Source organism: Notolepis coatsorum, assembly GCF_963971535.1.
Source record: "Notolepis coatsorum genome assembly, chromosome: 3".
In the NCBI taxonomy this organism is placed as follows: domain Eukaryota; kingdom Metazoa; phylum Chordata; class Actinopteri; order Aulopiformes; family Paralepididae; genus Notolepis; species Notolepis coatsorum.
The window spans coordinates 123,910,779-123,930,714 of record NC_140167.1 but is presented as its reverse complement, the minus strand read 5'-3'; the positions used below and the strand labels follow the sequence as shown (position 1 = coordinate 123,930,714).

General features: G+C 38.4%; 1 protein-coding gene across 1 annotated transcript in view; it reads right to left on the bottom strand.

Annotated features, from left to right (window-relative positions):
- Positions 1-1,939: 1,939 nt before the first annotated feature.
- esyt3 (extended synaptotagmin-like protein 3) overlaps positions 1,940-19,936 on the bottom strand; it is a 96,391-nt gene continuing 78,394 nt past the window's right edge. The window contains 6 exon segments of the mRNA XM_084310012.1: positions 1,940-3,494; positions 4,344-4,393; positions 6,688-6,793; positions 7,417-7,548; positions 9,046-9,144; positions 10,670-11,013. Of these exon segments, the coding sequence (XP_084166138.1) occupies positions 3,440-3,494; positions 4,344-4,393; positions 6,688-6,793; positions 7,417-7,548; positions 9,046-9,144; positions 10,670-11,013 (786 nt within the window). The 3' untranslated portion in view covers positions 1,940-3,439.

Below are 19,936 nucleotides of genomic sequence, written 5' to 3'. Positions count from 1 at the left end.
TCTCGATGTGATTTATCAAGAAATATCTACAGCAAGAATTTTGGGTCTCAATGAATCCAAAATGACAATGTGGTTAGAAGTGGTGGAGAGAATAAAAGCTAGCATATAATGGTAGTGTCTGGTTAGGAGCGAGGGATAATGGATGGATTATCCAATGGGGGGTCCGAGCTAGAGCATATGTGTGTAGGGTATTAGATAGCAGGTATTAGGGGTATATCCTGTATAATACATTTAACTATATGGTGATTTCATTGGATGTGCACTGTTAATAATGCTTGTATATCTTATCGTGTGTTGTCATGTTTGTTTATATGTTTGTTTAAAAAATTATAAAAAAATAAAATACAAAAAAAAAATATTGTAAAAAAGAAAAGAAAACACTTGGTCGTTTGTCTGTAAATGTCTTATCTGTTGTCATATTTATAATTGTGTGTTTGACCCCAGGAAGAGTAGCTGGGTTTATAGATTAATACCTTGGTTCACACCTGAATTATCTGGAGAGGGATAGAGCCTGGTCACTTGCCAGGCGCTCTGGTGATCAGTCATACAAATAAATGTACAGCATTTGTGAGAACGGCTAAAGTTGAGTATTTCGGAGCAATAACACATATTTAATCTTTCACTACTAACAGGTGTGGTTCCTGTTGCCTGGAAAGCAGCCCATGTGACCTTGCATAAAGGGGGGGGGGGGGGGGTAAAAGTGACCTAAATAATTATAGACAAATCTCCAAGCTATATTTAAGTTTATTTATTTAGCCCAATACATAGACAAAACACAAACAGACAGAGCTGTGACAGATTTGAGTTCCTGTCTGATCATTACCCTGTTCCTGTCAATTATTGCAACAGGAAATAAAGGTGGGTCCTTTTAGAATGATAGTGTCACTTTGAAACAGTCTACTCTATACAGATTATTATTTGTGCAGAACTCACCACAGCACCTTTTTTACATTATCCCCTGGAGAGGGAGAGCTTGCATGTTTGATGTCACTAATAGGTTGAACCTCTCATGGTACAATATGTGGTAACTTGACATCTTTAGCTTCAGCATGCACAGAAAGCATGAGTAGGTATTGACATGTCTAGAAAGAATACAAGCTGCCAACTTGGAATTCCTGGTAAATATCAATGTGCTTGTTGCAAATTTACATATTCATATATATGTAAAAGGTGTAGAGATGCTGCTAAGCCATTGTCTGTAGTCTATTGAACAATTTGGTGGGGGGAAAACATATATACAAATTGTTATTCAAAATAGAACGAATGTTAAGGGTTAAATACATCTGGAGAGGATCTTTAAGGTTAGGAACTCTGGAATGTCCCCACAATGCATGACAACATGGCTGTGTGTGTGTGTGTGTGTGTGTGTGTGTGCATGCTTGTGTGCATTCATGTGTGTGTGCAAAGATAAGAAGCTACAGTACCAAGACATTTAAAGCTTTCAGTGATTCAATTTGAGCTTGATTTAATGTGTTTTTTTGCATGGGCTTTCAGTCATACAAAAAAGTACAATCTGCACAAGGGGAAATTGCTTTCATATGGGTGTGCACCCACCCAATAAATAAATAGATATCTACGTTTTTATTGAAGAAGAGAAATTCTTTCAATCCGGATTTAAATTATTCTATGAAAGCTATCTTTTCAAATAAGAATGATTGAATCTCCACCGTGCTGCAAGTCTATGAGAGTTGCATACAGTAATAGTACCGTACATTATAATCAGACAAACTACTACACAGTTCTATAGGCCACATTATCCACTTTATAAATTGAATGCACAATGGGACGAAATTAGCGAATACATAATGACACAGACTATCAGACAGAATGTTAAATTGGTGGTACTTATATTTACCACTACCACTGTAAAATCTGACATTGTGCAGATACACATACACACACTAAAGTGAATTTGAACAAAGACAAGCTTACCCAGGTCTATCTGACATCAAAATGTTTATTAGGAACAATTATTTAGCATGTTCATATTTGTTAAGAACAAATCACAATTTAAAAGATAATTGAACTGGAAACTATTTCACTCATCTTTAATCAGTCAATAACACTCAGGGGAGTGAGTTATCAGTCAAATCCCTTCTTTGCCAAACAGCAGTGAACAAAGAAAATAATAAATGGATGCAATAAGATATCCAGAAAACATGTGGATGCCTTATAAGAATGACCATCTGTACTATCTGCTGAGTTCCAACATGAATCAAGCATAGGAAATGGTCGAGGCCCATGGTTTTCTGTTGGAAATGGGTAACCCTTTTACCTGCACGGTGTACTGTGGATTAAACAATTTTGTCTCGTGCCCCCATGTTGCCCGTCTGATTTTTCCCAGTTCGCTCGGAACTGGCCGCAGGCCAGAACTCCGACCATGGGACTAAGTGAGTAAGCTAATGGCATTGTATCAACTACACTATTGGCAAGTATTCCATACCACTTAATGTCCAAAAATCCAAATGATCCCTTTAAATGAGAAGAGAAGAAGACTGTGCGGGAGCTTATAGTTTCTTAATTGACAGGATAAAGTACATTTTTGCAGACTAAGTCATTTTCACATGTTGGCCTAGTAAACAACATACCTATACATCCATAGCCACTGCTATTTATATACAAATAAAAAATAAAGCTTCAGTTAAAAAATATAAGTAACATGTATCTCCTTGCAAAACCCAAACCCATCTTAAAAAAAAGAATAAATAACTTCCCAAATCAAGTGGGGACCTGTATATTACTATAGTAGAAAAACATACAGTATAATGAAAAATAAAGTGTTTTAGGTTATTGGAAATCTCCCTCTGACTGTATTCAAACTAGGTTAGCAAGCAGGATTATGTGTCTTTAACTGCATACAAATATCTCATTATTATTATTATTGATGTTTGCTTAAAGGTGGGGTAGTCGAATCCTTTTGAATTTTTTTGGTAATAATTGGTGAAATTGTCTTTACATCCGGACAGCTACCAATAAGCCAAATGCTCTATAAAAAATAAAAAATAAACGGTCTCTATGTCTATCTATCAGCCACTCTAAAATCTCAGGGTAGCCTGAATCTTAACAAATAAGCTATTATCTTAGCTATGAGCAATTTAAAATTACCTTAGTTATGCCATAGTTTGTGTTTGATTGTTGTGTGGTCTATGAAAGTTTCCAAATTCAGAAAATTCTGTTTAATTGTTTATACATGGATGTTTGTGAGATATAAAATATGTATCTCAACAGCTTATGCTGAATAAGACATTAACCAGAAAATAAACTATTATTCAGAATACTTTTGTATTTGAATAAGGTTTTCAAAAACGGTTAAGTTGTACTGTAAGTCAAGTGGATAAAGTTGATCTTGCCGCTCACTACTTTTGGGAAATTTGGCCATTTCTCTTGTGGTAAGAAGAAATATGTAGCTTTATGATTCTTAGATTCTAAGAACAGAGTGTTACAGCTCCGGTGTCTCGTTGGTTTCCGTCAGCCCAGGAAGGGTGAGCTCATACCTGCAGAGAGATAATAATCATTAAAAAAAAATTAAAACATTGAATCAGCCTTAACCAAAATAAGCAGAGTTCCAATTAAATTCCTTACTGTGCAGATCTCCTTTTTTGTTTATTTTAGGTCCTGTTCCCTCAGAGTGCAGATAAAGCAGTGATTCCCTTGTGCATTGAACTCACCAGCTTTATTGCTCATAAAAGGTTTCCACGTCATAAACCACAACAAATGCCTTTGGGGAAAGAGCTTCAAAGCAGGCCCAAAATAATTAAAAGATATACGAGTAAGAAACTCCTTGAACGCAAATAAATATTTATCAGTTGTGCATAAAAGTTCAACAGGCACCAAGACCTGATTGTCACCTGATTGGTGTCAGGTGTGCAGTGCCTTTAAATAGGCTTGGTTTCCTGTGTTCAGATGTGAGTGTCTCAAGTACAGTTTCTAGGGTTTTCGCTTTCGTAGTGCTTTTGGTTTCCTGGTTATTTTCAACTGCTAGGCAGTGGCGGTTTCCCCCATTGCATTACCCTGGTGTTTTGTGTTCTCTATAGCTTTTATTTATTTATTTATTTCAGTGTTCTTGTGTTTTCCCCAACCCTATCTCATCGCTCTGAAATACCAGTGGTTACCCACTTTAAGATTCCCCCCTTTTGTGTGTGTCTGCGTGTGTGTCCTACACCCCCCCCCCCCCCCCCCCCCCCCCCGCCCCCACATCCTGACACATGCATGTAGCAATAGTATAGTCTTAATCCACCCCATCCCTCATCCCCAGGTAAACCCCACTGGCATCTTAACCACACAAGCCTCTTCAAATGCCAGGGAAAACACTTGTAACAAATGTAATTAATAGGACTCCGTACCATTCTGTGAAGCCTTTAGCCAGGTCCAACTGTGAAAGATCTATCAGGACCTATGGATAGAAGTACGGATATACAGATGGAGGACATTAAAAGTACAGTAGATGAATGCCACCAAGTATGATAATGCACTATACTATATATAGCAATATAAAATATAGCCTAGTGTAGTATATAGTATATTACAAATACCTCGGAGTTCACATCGACAACAAACTGAACGGGTCAAAACACGCAGAGGCACTCTACAAGAAGGGCCAGAGCCGACTCTACTTCCTCAGAAGGCTGAGATCCTTCAACGTCTGTACAAGGATGTTGAGGATGTTCTACAAGTCGGTGGTGGCGGACGCCTTCTTGTACGCTGTGACCTGCTGGGGCAGCGGACTGAGAGCGGGGGATGCAAACAGGCTGGATATGCTGGTCAGGAAGGCCAGTAACGTGGTAGGGGTGGAGCTGGACTCTCTAGCAGTGGTGGCGGAGAGGAGGAGCCTTGCTAAGCTCCATGCCATCAGGGACAACCCTTCCCACCCACTATAAACAGACTTGGCTGACAGGAGGAGCATGTTCAGTGCTAGACTAACACTCCCAAAATGTAGCACTGAATGGCACAGGAAGTTTACTGCCAGGCGGAGCTATTGCATCTCATTGAAAATGGGCTGGTGTTTTAGGAGCCGATCTGAGCCGGGCAGGCGGGGTTTAAATACTCAGGCGAGCCAGTTCTATACAACGATGGCATCGAACTAAGACGGGGAGGATGTGACCCTCTTTGCGCCGCCCCTGTGCCTCAAATAGATCCGCTATCAGCTCTATCTTTAATCTTTCAAAATGTTCAGTTGCTATCGCTATAGCTCTATCTTTAATCTTTCAAAATGTTCAGTTGCTATTGCATGCACTCATCTGTGTTTCACTACACACATGAGTGCATGCTTACCAACTGTCCGTCTGCAACACTACTATCACCAACATCTAAGAAGGGAGATCCCCCCTTGAATGGCCCTTCTAAGGTTTCTCTCCTCCACACTGCCTGTGGAGCTTTTTTCCCTATTGTTAGGTTTTAGTGAGTTTTTCCTTACCTTCGCGTGGGGTATGTCTGGGAGTGCTTGCATTCTTTCATTTATTTGCATTCATCTAAAAATGTTTGGACCTTATGGTGTTCTTGTTCTGTTCTTGACTTATTGTTATGTTTTCTTCTTGACTTGTTTAAAGAAGACCTGTACGGCCCATAGGGACATTAACGTGTGTTGTCGGGCCCTATAAATAAATTTGATTTGATTTGATTTGATAACCCCGCCCGCCCGTCATTGTGAAACGGTCGGTAGTGTGGTACGGACCTCCACGAGCAGTATTTGGAATTGTGATCAGATATTTGGATTATTTCTTTTGCATTACATCAGAGACAAGGTAAGAACACTATATATAAATTTGATTGTTGATCCGATATGTATTTCTACCGCGATCACAGCTATCTGTGTGTAAGTGTATATGCTTATTACCGTTGACTGCGGTGGGGGGGGGGGGGGGCGAGCGCCCCGCTACGACGGTCATTTCATGTATGCACGACGAGATATAATAATGATAATCTAGCATTGATTTCAGGATGATTAGATAATCAGCCGAAAAATTACAACGTGATGACTGGATTATGCCTTTTTCTCATCTTTTTCCTGGAATTACTGAAAAGCACCCAAACCATACTAGATTCAAAACGGTATAAAATGGAAATGTACGGATGAAAAAACAATCAGTCTCGGGCATGTTGACTGGAAGCAACTCACTGAGACTCGACGGCGTTATTAGACCCATAGATATAATATAAGATATATTTTAAGCACTCGCAAATGTTGCAGTCTAAAACTATATCCATTGAATAAAGACCTGGCGATGAAGGGGGATCAGCGCCCCCTGCTGCTGGCGGTCAATGTGTTAATGTAGATCTCTGTATTTTTGACTGTATATTTATATTTTATGTTATTATTGTTATTTGTAGGCAATTTTTTGTTATTCTTATTCGTGATTTGTCTACCTAAATGTTTACTGTGAGTGATTTGTAGTGCCAAATTTCCCTCGGGATGATTAAAGTATTTCTATTCTATTCTATTCTATTCTACACTATACTGCAATATAAAGTATAGCATATATAGGCCAACATATACCGTTTATAAATAACTATGCTATAACCATCACTTGACAATAGCCAATAAGTCAGGTTCAGGGGCTTTGGAAAGTTATCTTGCCAAGATAGACTACATTTATATAACAGCATTCAACATTTTAGTTGGCAATAGGCTTCAAGATCTTCTATCAAGTGTCAATAAAGATGGCCTCTATCACAAGCAGTGGTACATACCATGCCAATCTCCTTCCTCTCCCGCGTGTGGAACATCCTGTTATTCTTCACTGCCACATCAACCTTCCTCGTTCCTGCTTCCTCAAGTGACACATTGAACTCAAACCTGAGGGACAGAGTAGACACAGAGTGATAGGAATATAATAGATTTACCTTGGGCAAGGGCAATGGCATGAGTGTACGTAGTTAGCATGTATTTTTGTGTGGGAGGAGTTCATTACCATCAGGCTCTAGCTCTCAATGTTTATGCTAGAGCGATAGTTATGTATCCAAAGTTCACAGATATTATATATATATATATATATATATATATATATATACAGAAGGGGGGAAAATACTGCAATGTTTTATATCCAATTAAATTCCTAGTAGAAACCTAGCTGTCATCAACCAGCTATAAACTAGCTAGCTGATATACAGCTAGTGAACTTAAATTCAGTAAATTTGTGTCTCATTTGTTATTATTAAATTGTTGTATTTTTATCAGATGCCATTTTTATTTGTAAATATTTTTATTTGCCATTATATCGGCATCGGCCATTGAAAAACCCATATCGGGCGACCACTACTGTGAACATAGAGCTTGTGAGTTGAATAATCACTTCAAAAAGGTGTTTTCACATAGATGTCACTCTTTGATCACTGGATTATTTCCTTAGTGGGCTTCCAAACATGAATAACAATATTATTGTCCGAGACCAGATGTTGAAAACATTCACTGGGGCTTACTTCTCATTGAAGACAGGGTTGACCGTCCTCCTCTTCACCTGGGTCCTCATGCGGTGTCTCCAGGACTGATCAGGCAGCAGGTAGAGACGGACATAGGCGTCGGTGCCGCTGTCACTACAGCGAAACAAGGCCCTGTGGAAACCCATTGAAACATGGCATGTTCAATACACTGGAGCCATTTACTGCGGTCGTTATGTGTGTATTTCTTCCTGAGTGACTCTTCATTTTCATGAATTTTTAATATACACGTAATCATTAATATTATACTATGGATGTTAGTGTAAGCACATAATATAACGTCTATATCTGTGTTAAGATCTCTTTTGCCCTACAAGTAGAAGCAGCTGTACGATGTGTGAAACGGTGAAAATGACTTCAAAGTATCCCCTGCCCTGTCCCACTAAAGGTGTTGTTGACCAACATAAGTAGATAGAGAATATACCATTTTGTAATCATTGATATCTTTGTTGGGACAGGAGATAGATTTCTGTTTCACTAATAACACAGTTACTGCCGTTTGCCTCTGTAGGTGTCATGTCCCAGCCTCCTTGAGTTATTAACTTGGGTCATTATTGGACAGACCTAACCTCATAGAAGCTCATCCACCTGCTTGAAGCAGTGCAGTGTGAGTGACTGCAAAATCAAGATGGCAGCATGCCGGTAAGCCTTTCATTTAGTGTCCATATCGGTTTAGCGATTCGTTGCCAGTATAATTATATATCGTAGTGTCAAGGGGACTCTAGAATGACAAAAGGAGGTAAAGTTACACTCAACCCATACTGTAGTACAAATATGAATTTGGACTACAGTATGCTGGTTCTGTAGTTATCCCTGGAACTAACCCTACTTGCCTAAATGCACATGTTTGTAAATCTGGCCAGTGCTAAGTCTGTGACATAAGGCAGCGTTAAGTAAATGAGACATTTCCAGAACAGTACATATAAGTATGCCATTGTAAAACACTATATAGGTGGAGTGAGGTTGTATTTTAGTGCTACACCTGCAGGAATGAGGTTGTATTTTAGTGCTACACCTGCAGGAGTGAGGTTGTATTTTAGTGCTACACCTGCAGGAGTGAGGTTGTATTTGAGTGGTATACCGGCAGGAATGAGGTTGTATTTTAGTGGTACACCGGCAGGAATGAGGTTGTATTTTAGTGGTACACCGGCAGGAATGAGGTTGTATTTTAGTGATACACCTGCAGGAGTGAGGTTGTATTTTAGTGGTATACATGCAGGAATGAGGTTGTATTTTAGTGGTATACCTGCAGGAATGAGGTTGTATTTTAGTGGTATACATGCAGGAATGAGGTTGTATTTTAGTGGTACACCAGCAGGAATGAGGTTGTATTTTAGTGGTACACCGGCAGGAATGAGGTTGTATTTTAGTGATACACCTGCAGGAGTGAGGTTGTATTTTAGTGATACACCTGCAGGACTCGGGAGTGAGGTTGTATTTTAGTGATACACCTGCAGGAGTGAGGTTGTATTTTAGTGGTACACCTGCAGGAGTGAGGTTGTATTTTAGTGGTACACCTGCAGGAGTGAGGTTGTAGGAATGAGGTTGTACTTTAGTGGTACACCTGCAGAAGTGAGGTTGTAGGAATGAGGTTGTATTTTAGTGGTATACCTGCAGGAGTTGACAATGATGATGAGCTTGTTCCTCAGAGTGGCATAGCGTACAGTCAGCTGGATCTGTCCAAACGAGCCGTGGTGGCTCATGATGGCCCTTAAAAGACAAAAAGCTGATGTTCAAAACACTTTTGTTTGTCTAAGCACTTGACTGTACAAAATCACCTGTCACATCACTGCCTATATTGGTGACTGTAGAAAGGATAGAACTCAGTGAACAATTGACCTATGTCAAGCCCTACCCCCTCAGAGGAAAGCAACAGCTGTGATTAGAGGATAAAGAAAAGAGGGTGGGGCTTGAGATTGGTCAATTGATGTTTGATATATGAAGTCTTAACAACCTCTTAACATGCAACGACCCACATGTGGGCCCTTTTTAGGACGAAAAAACGACCCTCTGGCACTTTGGCGACCCCTAGTGGCTCGGGTGTGCATATTCTGTAATACAATATATATATCGAATTGAAGGCTTATTTGTTGCCTGTCGATAGCGACAAAATCCGACAAAATCCGTTCAGCGGTTCTCGAGTTACATGCCAGTATTTGAGGCTTGTACAAAGTACACGGTATTGCGCAAAATACCACTCCCGACTCTTGGGGCTCTAGTTCCGTCAATCTAGATCCGATCTCGAAAGTGATTGTGGAGGGTTGTAGCCAATGAGTGTGGCTTTCCAATGATACCCCACCTGGGGATGTATGAATCAGGGATGTGGTGAAAAACTAACGAGCGAAAACAGGAAGAGAAAAACAGCCGAATGAATTGAAGTCTATGAGAAAACTCAGTTTTTCTTTTGTACACAGTTTACCAAAATCACTCCTAATCACTAATTTCTGAATGGATCTTTATGAAATTTGGACATGTAGTACATAAGGCTTCAGGCTATGGGTCTGTATGGATTTGTAAGCCATACCACCTTCTGGGGAAATACTACCTCTGGACTACTAACTACTACAGAAAAACTTGAGTAACATGTTTTTCTACAACTCAAGTTCAGACCTATGTTACTCTATTATGTTAGCACTAAAGTTTTATCTTCTTTCTGGAATCAGAAACTTCAGAATGTCATCTTTCAAAAGAGACCAGGCTCATGCATGTGCTATAAGTATAAAGTATGTTGTTTTGGTTTGCAAAAAAAGTATGCAGTCCTCAAAAACTAAAACTAAAATGGCCAGGGAGACTCATTGCAGGTTAAGCGGTTGTATATGGTTCTTCATTGGATGGCTTCATATGCAGTGAACGACCAAGTAAGATCTTTTTTCATTGACCATGGTTTTAAAAACGATCAAACCAGTTCAGCAGCCCTGGTCCACACAAGAACATTTGAAAAATCAATGATCAAACCAATTCAGCACCATGGTCCACACAAGAACATTATCATTCCTAGCGATACACTCTTCCTCATTTCCCTTCACTTTGTTATTTAATAAAGAAAATGTTAAAGGCGGACGATTGGGCACAGCTGGCACATCAGGGACTGCTCCAGTTAAGGTAATTCTTACATCCTAACCATAAACAACCCAACAAAGCACTGATTTTAAAGGGTAAAAACATGTGTCACATCCTCTCAGATCTCAGAAAGCAGAACAAAGGGCCTGGTATAGAACAAGGCCAGTAGACTCACTCTGGATAGTGCGCTCCCTCTGACAGGTCGAAGCGGGATGAGGCGATGGAGTTCTCTGACAGCAGGCTGCGGGAGTCATAGCGACGCATGCGGGGGGTGGAAGGAGCCGTCCCCTGTCCATCGGTCCCCAGTGAGGGGTGGTGGCCTTCTCTGTCAAAGCCGTTGGTGTCGCCGGCCGCTGGGGCCTGGGACGAGGCTTGGGGAGTGGTGTCATACAAGGAGGGAGAATGAGAGAAAGATGGAGAAAGGGAGGGACCAGTGGAGGAGGTGTTGGTCTGCAGGGTTTGTGGTGTCAGTTGCAGGGGAGGACTGAGGAGGTCCTCTGGCTTCTCTAAGGACAGGATCTGGATGGGAGAGAAGAAAGCAGATCTGACCCCTCTGTGGTTTACACATAATCTTCTGTGTGTACCGATATATATATTAGAACTCTTCTGTGTGTACCGATATATATATTAGAACTCTTCTGTGTGTACCGATATATGAACTCTTCCTTTTTTTTTTTTATATATATATATATTTTTATTTCATTTTTTGGAAGAAAAGGCACAGGTACAGGCATACAATGCACATAAAACATACATTTAAATTATTTGCCAATTACACGCATTGGCTTGCCCTCTTGCCTCATTTAAACTAAAAACTCCTACCCCCTAACCCCTGCACCAACCACCGTTGACAAAAAAATAAATAATAATAATACTAATAATAATAATAATACTAATAATAGTAACCCCCCCCCCAACCCACCCCGTCATAGGCCTGAGAAGAAAAATAATTGAACAAAGATTTCAACAAAGACCAAGAAAATAAAAAAATTAAAGGAATTATACAGATAATAATTAGTTATGTCCTGCTAGCTATATAGTAAAGTTTCTAACTTGATAGAGAATATGGTTCCAGCTATCTATTGTTTGATAGCTTGCACCATTTAATCTAGCTGTAGAAAGCTCCATTGTTACAACATCAGCTAATAACTTTTCCAGTGATTAAAGGGCAGAGAGTGTGGAGCTTGCCATCGCAGCGCCAACATTTTTTTTGCAGCAGTACTTCCTGCCAGCCAAAATCGTCTCTGAACAATACTTAAAGCTAAAGAATCATTAAGGAGAAGTAATTTGGGACAACAGGGAATATGTTTTTGTAATACTTTAGATAGATAATTAGTTATCTGTTCCCAGAAACGTTTGACTGTGGGGCATTCCCACATCATATGTGTAAAAGTACCAGTAGTATTTAGAGAACAAAGTGTACAGTTTGGTGAAATAGCACGTCTCATTCTATAAGCTTTCCGGGGGGTTAAATATGTTTTATGGACAAAATTGAAATGAATCTGCTGATGATTTGGGTTTCGTGATGCCATAGTAATATTTCCCCAAACTCTGGTCCAATTGATAGAGTGATGGTGTTCTAATCCCAATTCTGTGCTCCACGATTGGATAACAGGTATTAACGAAGTACATCTTTGTGATAGATCTTTATAAATTATAGAGACTTGTCCTTTGGAGAGACCTGCAGTTTTTTTCGAGAAAGTAATTAACGGGTGAGTAGTTGGTTTGGTCCATGGAACTCCATAGGCTCGCATAGCCGAACGGAGCTGTAAATATAACAAAAGGAGGTGCCAGGTAAGTTATATGACTCTTTCAGATCTGAGAATGTTAGACCATTGTCCTCCATAACATCGCCAAGTACATGAATGCCACAATTGGACCATGATTGAGCTACAAAACTGCGGCCTACGCTAAGCAAAAAAGGGTTATGAAATAAGGGAGTCTGTTCATGCCACTTAGTATCCCATTTAAGTAACTTTTCATATTTGCGCCATAAAGATATGGCATGCGCTATTATCGGACCATAACATAATCTACATTGCTTTAGTGAAATATCTGTGAAGACAATGTCTTGTAAACGAATCGGCGCCACAATATGTTTTTCAATATTAAGCCAGGGGGCCTCAGAATTTAAATTAAACCAACTCAACAGAGGACGAAATGATAACGCTTGAAAATATAACTTAAAATTTGGCACAGTTAAACCACCAGATTGCCGCTCATTTTGTAAGGTAGTAAGTTTAACCCGAGCTCGCTTGCCTCGCCATATAAATTTTGAGACTGCTCTATGTAAATTTTCCCAATGAGCAACAGTTGGGGCAATGGGAATCATGGAACTACAGAAGTTTACTTGAGGTAATATGTTCATTTTGATAATAGAGACTCTTCCGGAAAGGGAGACAGGTATATTACACCATCGATTAAGATAGTCTATGATTGACCTAATGGTTCTATTGTAGTTTACAGACACAATTTTTTCAATTGAAGGAAATATATCAATACCAAGATATTTAAATTGGGTTACAACCGGGATCTCATGGTCAAGCACAGAGTTAGGAGTGGTTCTTAGGTACATTAGTGCTGATTTGGTCCAGTTTATTTTATAACTTGAAATTGAACTGAATTTTTCAAAAATGTTCAGGAGGCTTGAGAGAGACTGAGATACATTCTCCATATATGACAAGATGTCATCCGCATAGAGCGAAATATGATGATCAGTAGAATTTACAGAGATTGGCTTAATGTTTTCTGATTGCCGTATAGCTTGGGCTAAATGGATAAAATAAACAAGCTTGCAGAGATCGGATCCCCTTGCCTACTTCCACGAGTGATTTTGAAAGGAGGAGAACTAATATTTCCGGTTATGACACTGGCTGATGGATTAGAAAATATTATTTTTACCATATTTATAAAATTTTGACCTAGTCCCATATGTTTCAGTACAGCCCAAAGATAGGTCCACTCCAGACGGTCAAAGGCCTTCTCTGCGTCAACAGAGAGAACAGCTGACGACACTTTAGCATGAGAGGCGGAGTTGACAATGTGAAGGAGACGTCGCAAATTATCAGACGAAAGCCTTTTTTTAACAAAACCACTTTGATCTGGGTGAATCAGTTTAGGTAAAAACTTTTCAAGACGGCAAGATAATACTTTAGAAAATAGTTTGGCATCTGTATTAATTAAAGAAATAGGGCGCCAATTAGAACACTGGTTTGGATCTTTACCTTTTTTTAATAAAAGAGATTAGGGACATATTCACGTCTCTCCCTAAGGAGCCTTTAGATATGGATATATTAATCATTTCAAGTAGTAGTGGGCCTAAGACGTCCCAGAACCGCAAATAAAATTCAGGGGGAATGCCATCCCACCCTGGAGACTTGCCTTTATTCATAGTTTCCAGAGATGTTTTGAGTTCTTGTAATGATATAGGAGCACCCATTAAACTTGATTCAACTGGTGACAAAACAGAGAGGTTAAGGCCACTTAAAAAAGATTCAATCTCTTCAGAGGAACGCTCGCCTTCTGTAGTATATAAATAATTATAAAATTTAGCAAATCTTGTATTGATTAATTTTGGATCTGTAAGCAGCTCACCATTTTCTGATGTAACAGTAGTAATATTTCCTACAAGATCACTATTGCGTAGTTTGTTGGCCAGTATTTGACTCGGTCGACTACCATGAAAGTATTGATTTACTCTACCTTTATGGATGGAGGATTCGGCTCTTTTCCTGATAAGATCGTTTAGTTCACTCTTAACATTGGCTAGTGTAGCGGCAGTCTGCTGAGAGTAATGCCTCTGTTGAGATAGGTCCAAGGTAGACAGCATGGTTTCTAATTCCGATATTCGTTTTAGCTGAGATTTATTAAGACTTGAAGAGAAAGTAATAGCATTATTTCTGACAAAGCCTTTAGTAGCGTCCCAAAGTATCCTGAAATTATCCACAGAGTTATTATTAATCATAAAAAATTGGGCTAGCTCAGATTGAAATTGCTCACAGAATGCTGGATTATCCAATAAAGAGCAGTTAAAGTGCCATCTTGTGGCCTTTTTCTTAGCCTGGCTGAATTGAAATTGACAGAAATAGGCATGGTGATCTGATAAACTCATAGGTCGGATTTCAATTTTTTTACGTCTGAAAATAAGGATGCTAATATTAAAACTAAATCAATACGGGAAAATGATAGATGTCTATTAGAGAAAAAAGTATACTCCCCGTTGCCTGGTGTGGTGGAATTCTCGGCTCAAACTTGTTATAAAATAAGGGTGGGAAAATATGATTGAAGTCTGCATTTTCCCAAGACAGGTCAACAAGCCATTGGGAGATTGAAATGGGTATGATCGGCACATCACACTGGATTTAGTCACAACATTCAAATACTAAAGTGAGGCCCTGGGAGCATTCCCTGTTTTAGATAAGCCTCTGTTCCCCCTGGGGGAAGCAGGTGCAAACAATAGGTTGGGAGTGCCAACTTACCAGTTCAAAGGCCGGTGTTATTTACACAGCCGATGGAGGCACAATCAAATAGTGTAACAGTTGAAGACAGTTGGTTCCACCAAGAGTCCATAGATAACATCTCCCTGAACGAATTTACATAAAAGTGTCACAAAGCAGATGGAACAAAGCCTTAGGCTGCAGACATCCTGTGGGCACTGTGGAGAGACCAAATGTTTCAGGAGACACTAAGTTCACTACTCCAGTAATTAAAGTACTTTTATATTGTTAAAGAAGCTCCAAATTAAACTGCAAATATTACAGTTATGTTGTGCTAATGATGTTGGACGTAATGATATGAAACATGCGTTGTTTATACCCAAAGTAAGCACCAAAGTTGCCATAAAACGCTTTCTGAACCAATTTGGAAAATACCCATAATACTGAAAACTAGCTGCATATAAGGGATAATGATTCAAATGCAATAGGAGTGTCTTAAAACCAAAGAGAAGATCTTATACTCAAATAATAGGTTAACATAGGTATTAAAATACGGCAAAAGAACTACACTATTTAAGTAATTAAAGTTAAGAGTAATCCTTAGATTTTAGTCAGTAAAATGAAATATTGTATACTTTAAAACACGATAAAACAGAACAGTACGTTTGTGCTTAAAATAGATCGGTCTACCTCTAGTTTCAAATGAAAACTCCTTATTCGGTGCTGTATGACCACTCAAAACGGCCGCTATGCGCCTTAGCGAATCAGAATGAAGAGGTATTCCCCTCTGACGTAGGGCTGGGCGATAAAACGATAACGATAACTATCGCGATAAATTATTTCCTCGAAATAAACATGAAACGTGGTCGCAAAGTTTCGATATATCGATTTTCCAAGCTTGGATATGAGCACGCACTAACGACCAATCAGTGAAGGAGATGGCCGAGAGCGAAGGAGACCCAGAGGTAGGACTCACTCAACAACAAGGCTTGCTAGGCTAATTAGCTTGCACGGCGATGTTTTATATATTTACGTGCAGAGTATGTGTGTGGCGTGAATTCTGAGGCCACGTTTATAGTAGTGTGGGGTATACAGTGGACGTCGTTTCAATATATTGTGGCGGAAGAGAGTATTTTAGTGTCATATTTAGCACATTGTCATGGAATACACCGCTTAGAAGCAACAGGCTGGCTAGGATAACTAGCTTGCACGGCGATGTTTTATATATTTACGTGGCGAGTATGTGTGTGGCGTGAATTCTGAGGCCACGTTTATAGTAGTGTGGGGTATACAGTGGACGTCGTTTCAATATATTGTGGCGGAAGAGAGTATTTTAGTGTCATATTTATTACATTGTCATGAGATATTCCGCTTGTCGGCTAACTGCTAACGTGCGCGGACTGATGACGACATCAACTCGACTCGAGACATTCGCAGCAGCATAAGAAGTTAATTAAACTTGACAGACATTATATCGACGATAATTATCTATATCGAATTATATGAAAATAATTGTATAATTTTATCGCGATAACGTTTTTGGTCATATCGCCCAGCCCTACTCTGACGTAAGACTTTAGCTCATCCCAAAGGGGAGGAGTAAAGGCTTTAAAACTAGCATGTTAGGTAGAGCGAAGAACACACACACGCTTTTTGAACTCACCACCGGAAGCAGACAGCGAAGCGGCTTGACCGAGAACCAGAGGAGGCCATTGGAAGCAGAGAACGAGAACAAAGGAAACAACTCATCATCAAACCAGAAGACCATTCTTTAATCTACTTTTTGATTAGTCTGATATAAGTGATCGGTGGCATAGTACCTTGAGTACACTTATATCATTGCGCAATCCATTTTTTTAATTGAACCAGATCATCTTTGTTCACTGTTGGAATTGAAATAAAGAACAGATCTGAATAGTACTAGAACCTTCTCTGCCTCCTCATTGATGCTTCCTCCTCCGGGCCGTTCTACAAGACCGTGGTGGTCTTTATCAGTAATAGGGTTTTAACAACGGACAACACACAACGCAGAGTAGCTAGGCTATCTGGTTTTAATAGGTAAAACCACTGAACCCTTTTACGATACTGGATTATGAACCCGCCAAATATCAATAAGATTAAAGTCAGATAGCAAGTGCTTTAAAGCGTTTGTCGAGCGAGCATTATGATTAACTGCTTTTGATTTATCCCAGGTATGATCCAAAACAGAATTCATATCTGACCCAATAATCAACTGGAAATCAGCTAGTTCCATTAGGATTTTATTCAATGATTGAAAAAAGTCTGGTTCATAACAGTTGGGTGCATAGACATTAATAAACGCAATTCTTTTACCATTATGAATACATTTTAGAAAAGCTATTCTTCCTTCTTGATCACTGCCTTTGCCTATGATGGTAATTTTGCATTTTTTATCAATGATTATAGCAACTCCTTTGGTTTTATTCAAAGCTGAAGCAGAAGAAGCCACTTTATAACGCTGATTTTCTAATTTGTGCATATCTCTTTCAAGCAAGTGCGTTTCTTGAAACATGCATATTTCAACTCGATTTCTTGATATAGTATCAAGACAGCTAGCCCTTTTAATGGAATTGTTAAGACCTTTAACGTTCCATGAAAAAATAGCTAAAGACATTTATAATATGAAATAAAATAATTCAAAAGTATATGAATCTGTACTAATAGATAACCCAAATTTGGTCTTTGTTGACGAGATGCCCAAAGTATGCACATAAGGGGAAAAAAAGGCCCATATAACCCACCCCATATAAAAAAAAAAAAGTCTAAGAATAAAAAAAAAAAAAAGCTCATCTCCTCATGTCCCAGTGGGTGGCTGTGTGCTGGTCGGTTCTCTGTGCAATTGGAGTAAACAGTATTGATTAACAGGTGTCTGAGCAACTATTCAGTTGGAACATATCTTTATGACATTTGTCAAATTGATAAAAATATTAAAAAAAAACGTGTTTATCCAATTAATAAGTAGACTTAGATAGCTTAACTATGTCCCTCTGCACAGAGAGGCCCCGCAGAACTACACCACCCAGATGAATCCTATGATGGACTATGCAGATGGATAGGTTAAGATAAAATTTAAAAAAGAAAAGATTAACTGAAGAAAAAAAGAAAAAAACTATGAAGAGCAGCAGGTAAAAATAAAAGGAGTATTGGCCAAAAGTATGAAAATTACTTTTACATTGTTGGTATCACCATTAAATAATTGGTGTTCTTGAGTGAAAGTAAAAACAAATAAGAAACAGTAATAATAAATAGTACCGATAATATCGCCTATAGTAGCATTTTATTTAACCATCAAAATATGGTGACTATGAATGTGTGATATTGTCTATATCATCTGTTAAGTATTATGTTAATGCAAGTCGTTATATACTAAACTATAGTAAATTTAGTTTGAGGAGAATTTTAGTAATGGAAAAACAAATAATGAAACGAAAAAAAAACAAGAAGAAAACAAGTAATTAATAATAATAATAATAATAATAATAATAATAATAATAATAATAATAATAATAATAATAATAATAATAATAATAATAATAATAATAATAATAATAATAATAATAATAATAACAAAGAAGGTAGTAATATACACGCTAGAATCACTTTTTTTTGCTGGAAAACTCAAATGACAAAATGACAAAACAAAAATATATATATACACATATATATACATATATATATATGCCCATGCAAAGGAAGTAAACAAAAGAAAGGGGGAGAAAGTAGAACATAAATATTATTAAGTAACCATATGCAAGTGTGCTACCAACCTAATTATTATAAAAAACATTGAAAAAAAAGCCTATTGTTGAAATAATGAGAATTTCAGATACAAAATTATAAATAGTAAATATACCAAAACCCTCCCCAAAACACCAAAACAAAAGAAATATTAATGACCTATAGTTATAGTACTAACGCAATTTTGTAGGCCTAATAGTAATCTGTAAAAAAGAAAAGAAAAAAGCTGAATAGCTAATAATAATAATTATGAAGGAAATTAAAACCAAAGATGTAGGCTATAAACTGTAGATGCCTAGAAAAGAGAGGGGATTTGCAATAAGGCCTATTAATAGTGGACCATAAAGCACCAATAAGCTAATTACTATACTGTAGGCCCTTTTTCTTCTTCTTTTTTTTAACACAACAAAAAAAATTGACAAAAAGCCTGTTTATATGGATATATATAAAAAGGAGAACTTAATAGCAAGTGGGGGAAAAAAGAGAAAGAGAAATAAGGAACCCCACCTCATATAAGCAACAGAGAGGCTAATGGACAACATTTGAGAAAAATAAATTAAATAAAGAGTCCATTAGACCAGGGGTTCTCAACCTTTCTGCTGCCAAGGCACCCCTGTGTCCAATAAAATATTCCAGGGCACCCCTATATACGATAAAGACTTTTCCGGTCCTGTCTTTTTTGCTACAATGATGACAAAAGTGCTTGCTTTCAAAATAAGGTCTAAATGGCGTTTCAGGTCTAAATGGCTTAGTACTGTTGACATTACACTGCTTTTAGTAGTAAATCAAATAGCATATAATATATTTATTTTAAAATAAAATTACAGAAAATTATCACTAGTGCCACTGCTATCTGTTGCAGCTGCACTGTTTTCCATTAAAATTGCATATTTGGATAAGTGTGACCATTTCTCAAAAACAGAAAATCATGTATTTCTTTTAAATACAGAAAAAGGATCACCAAGTTACCATTTCTCAAAAAATATAAATAAATACAGAAGACTAGACAATTCCGCACGGGGAAATTGTGAAAGTGTGGGTGATGCCTGTGCACCGCCGGCCAACGGGAGAGGGTCTGTATTCCTCCGGAGGACAGCTAGCTAGCCGTTGTGGACACTCACCTTTCCACAGCAAAACAGTCGGCAAAGCATCTTGTATGAGAAATGCAGGTTTTCCATATTTCCTGTTTAAAGTCGATTTGTAGCCAGACGGTCCTGTTCCAAGATGCTACTAATGAGAAAGATCTG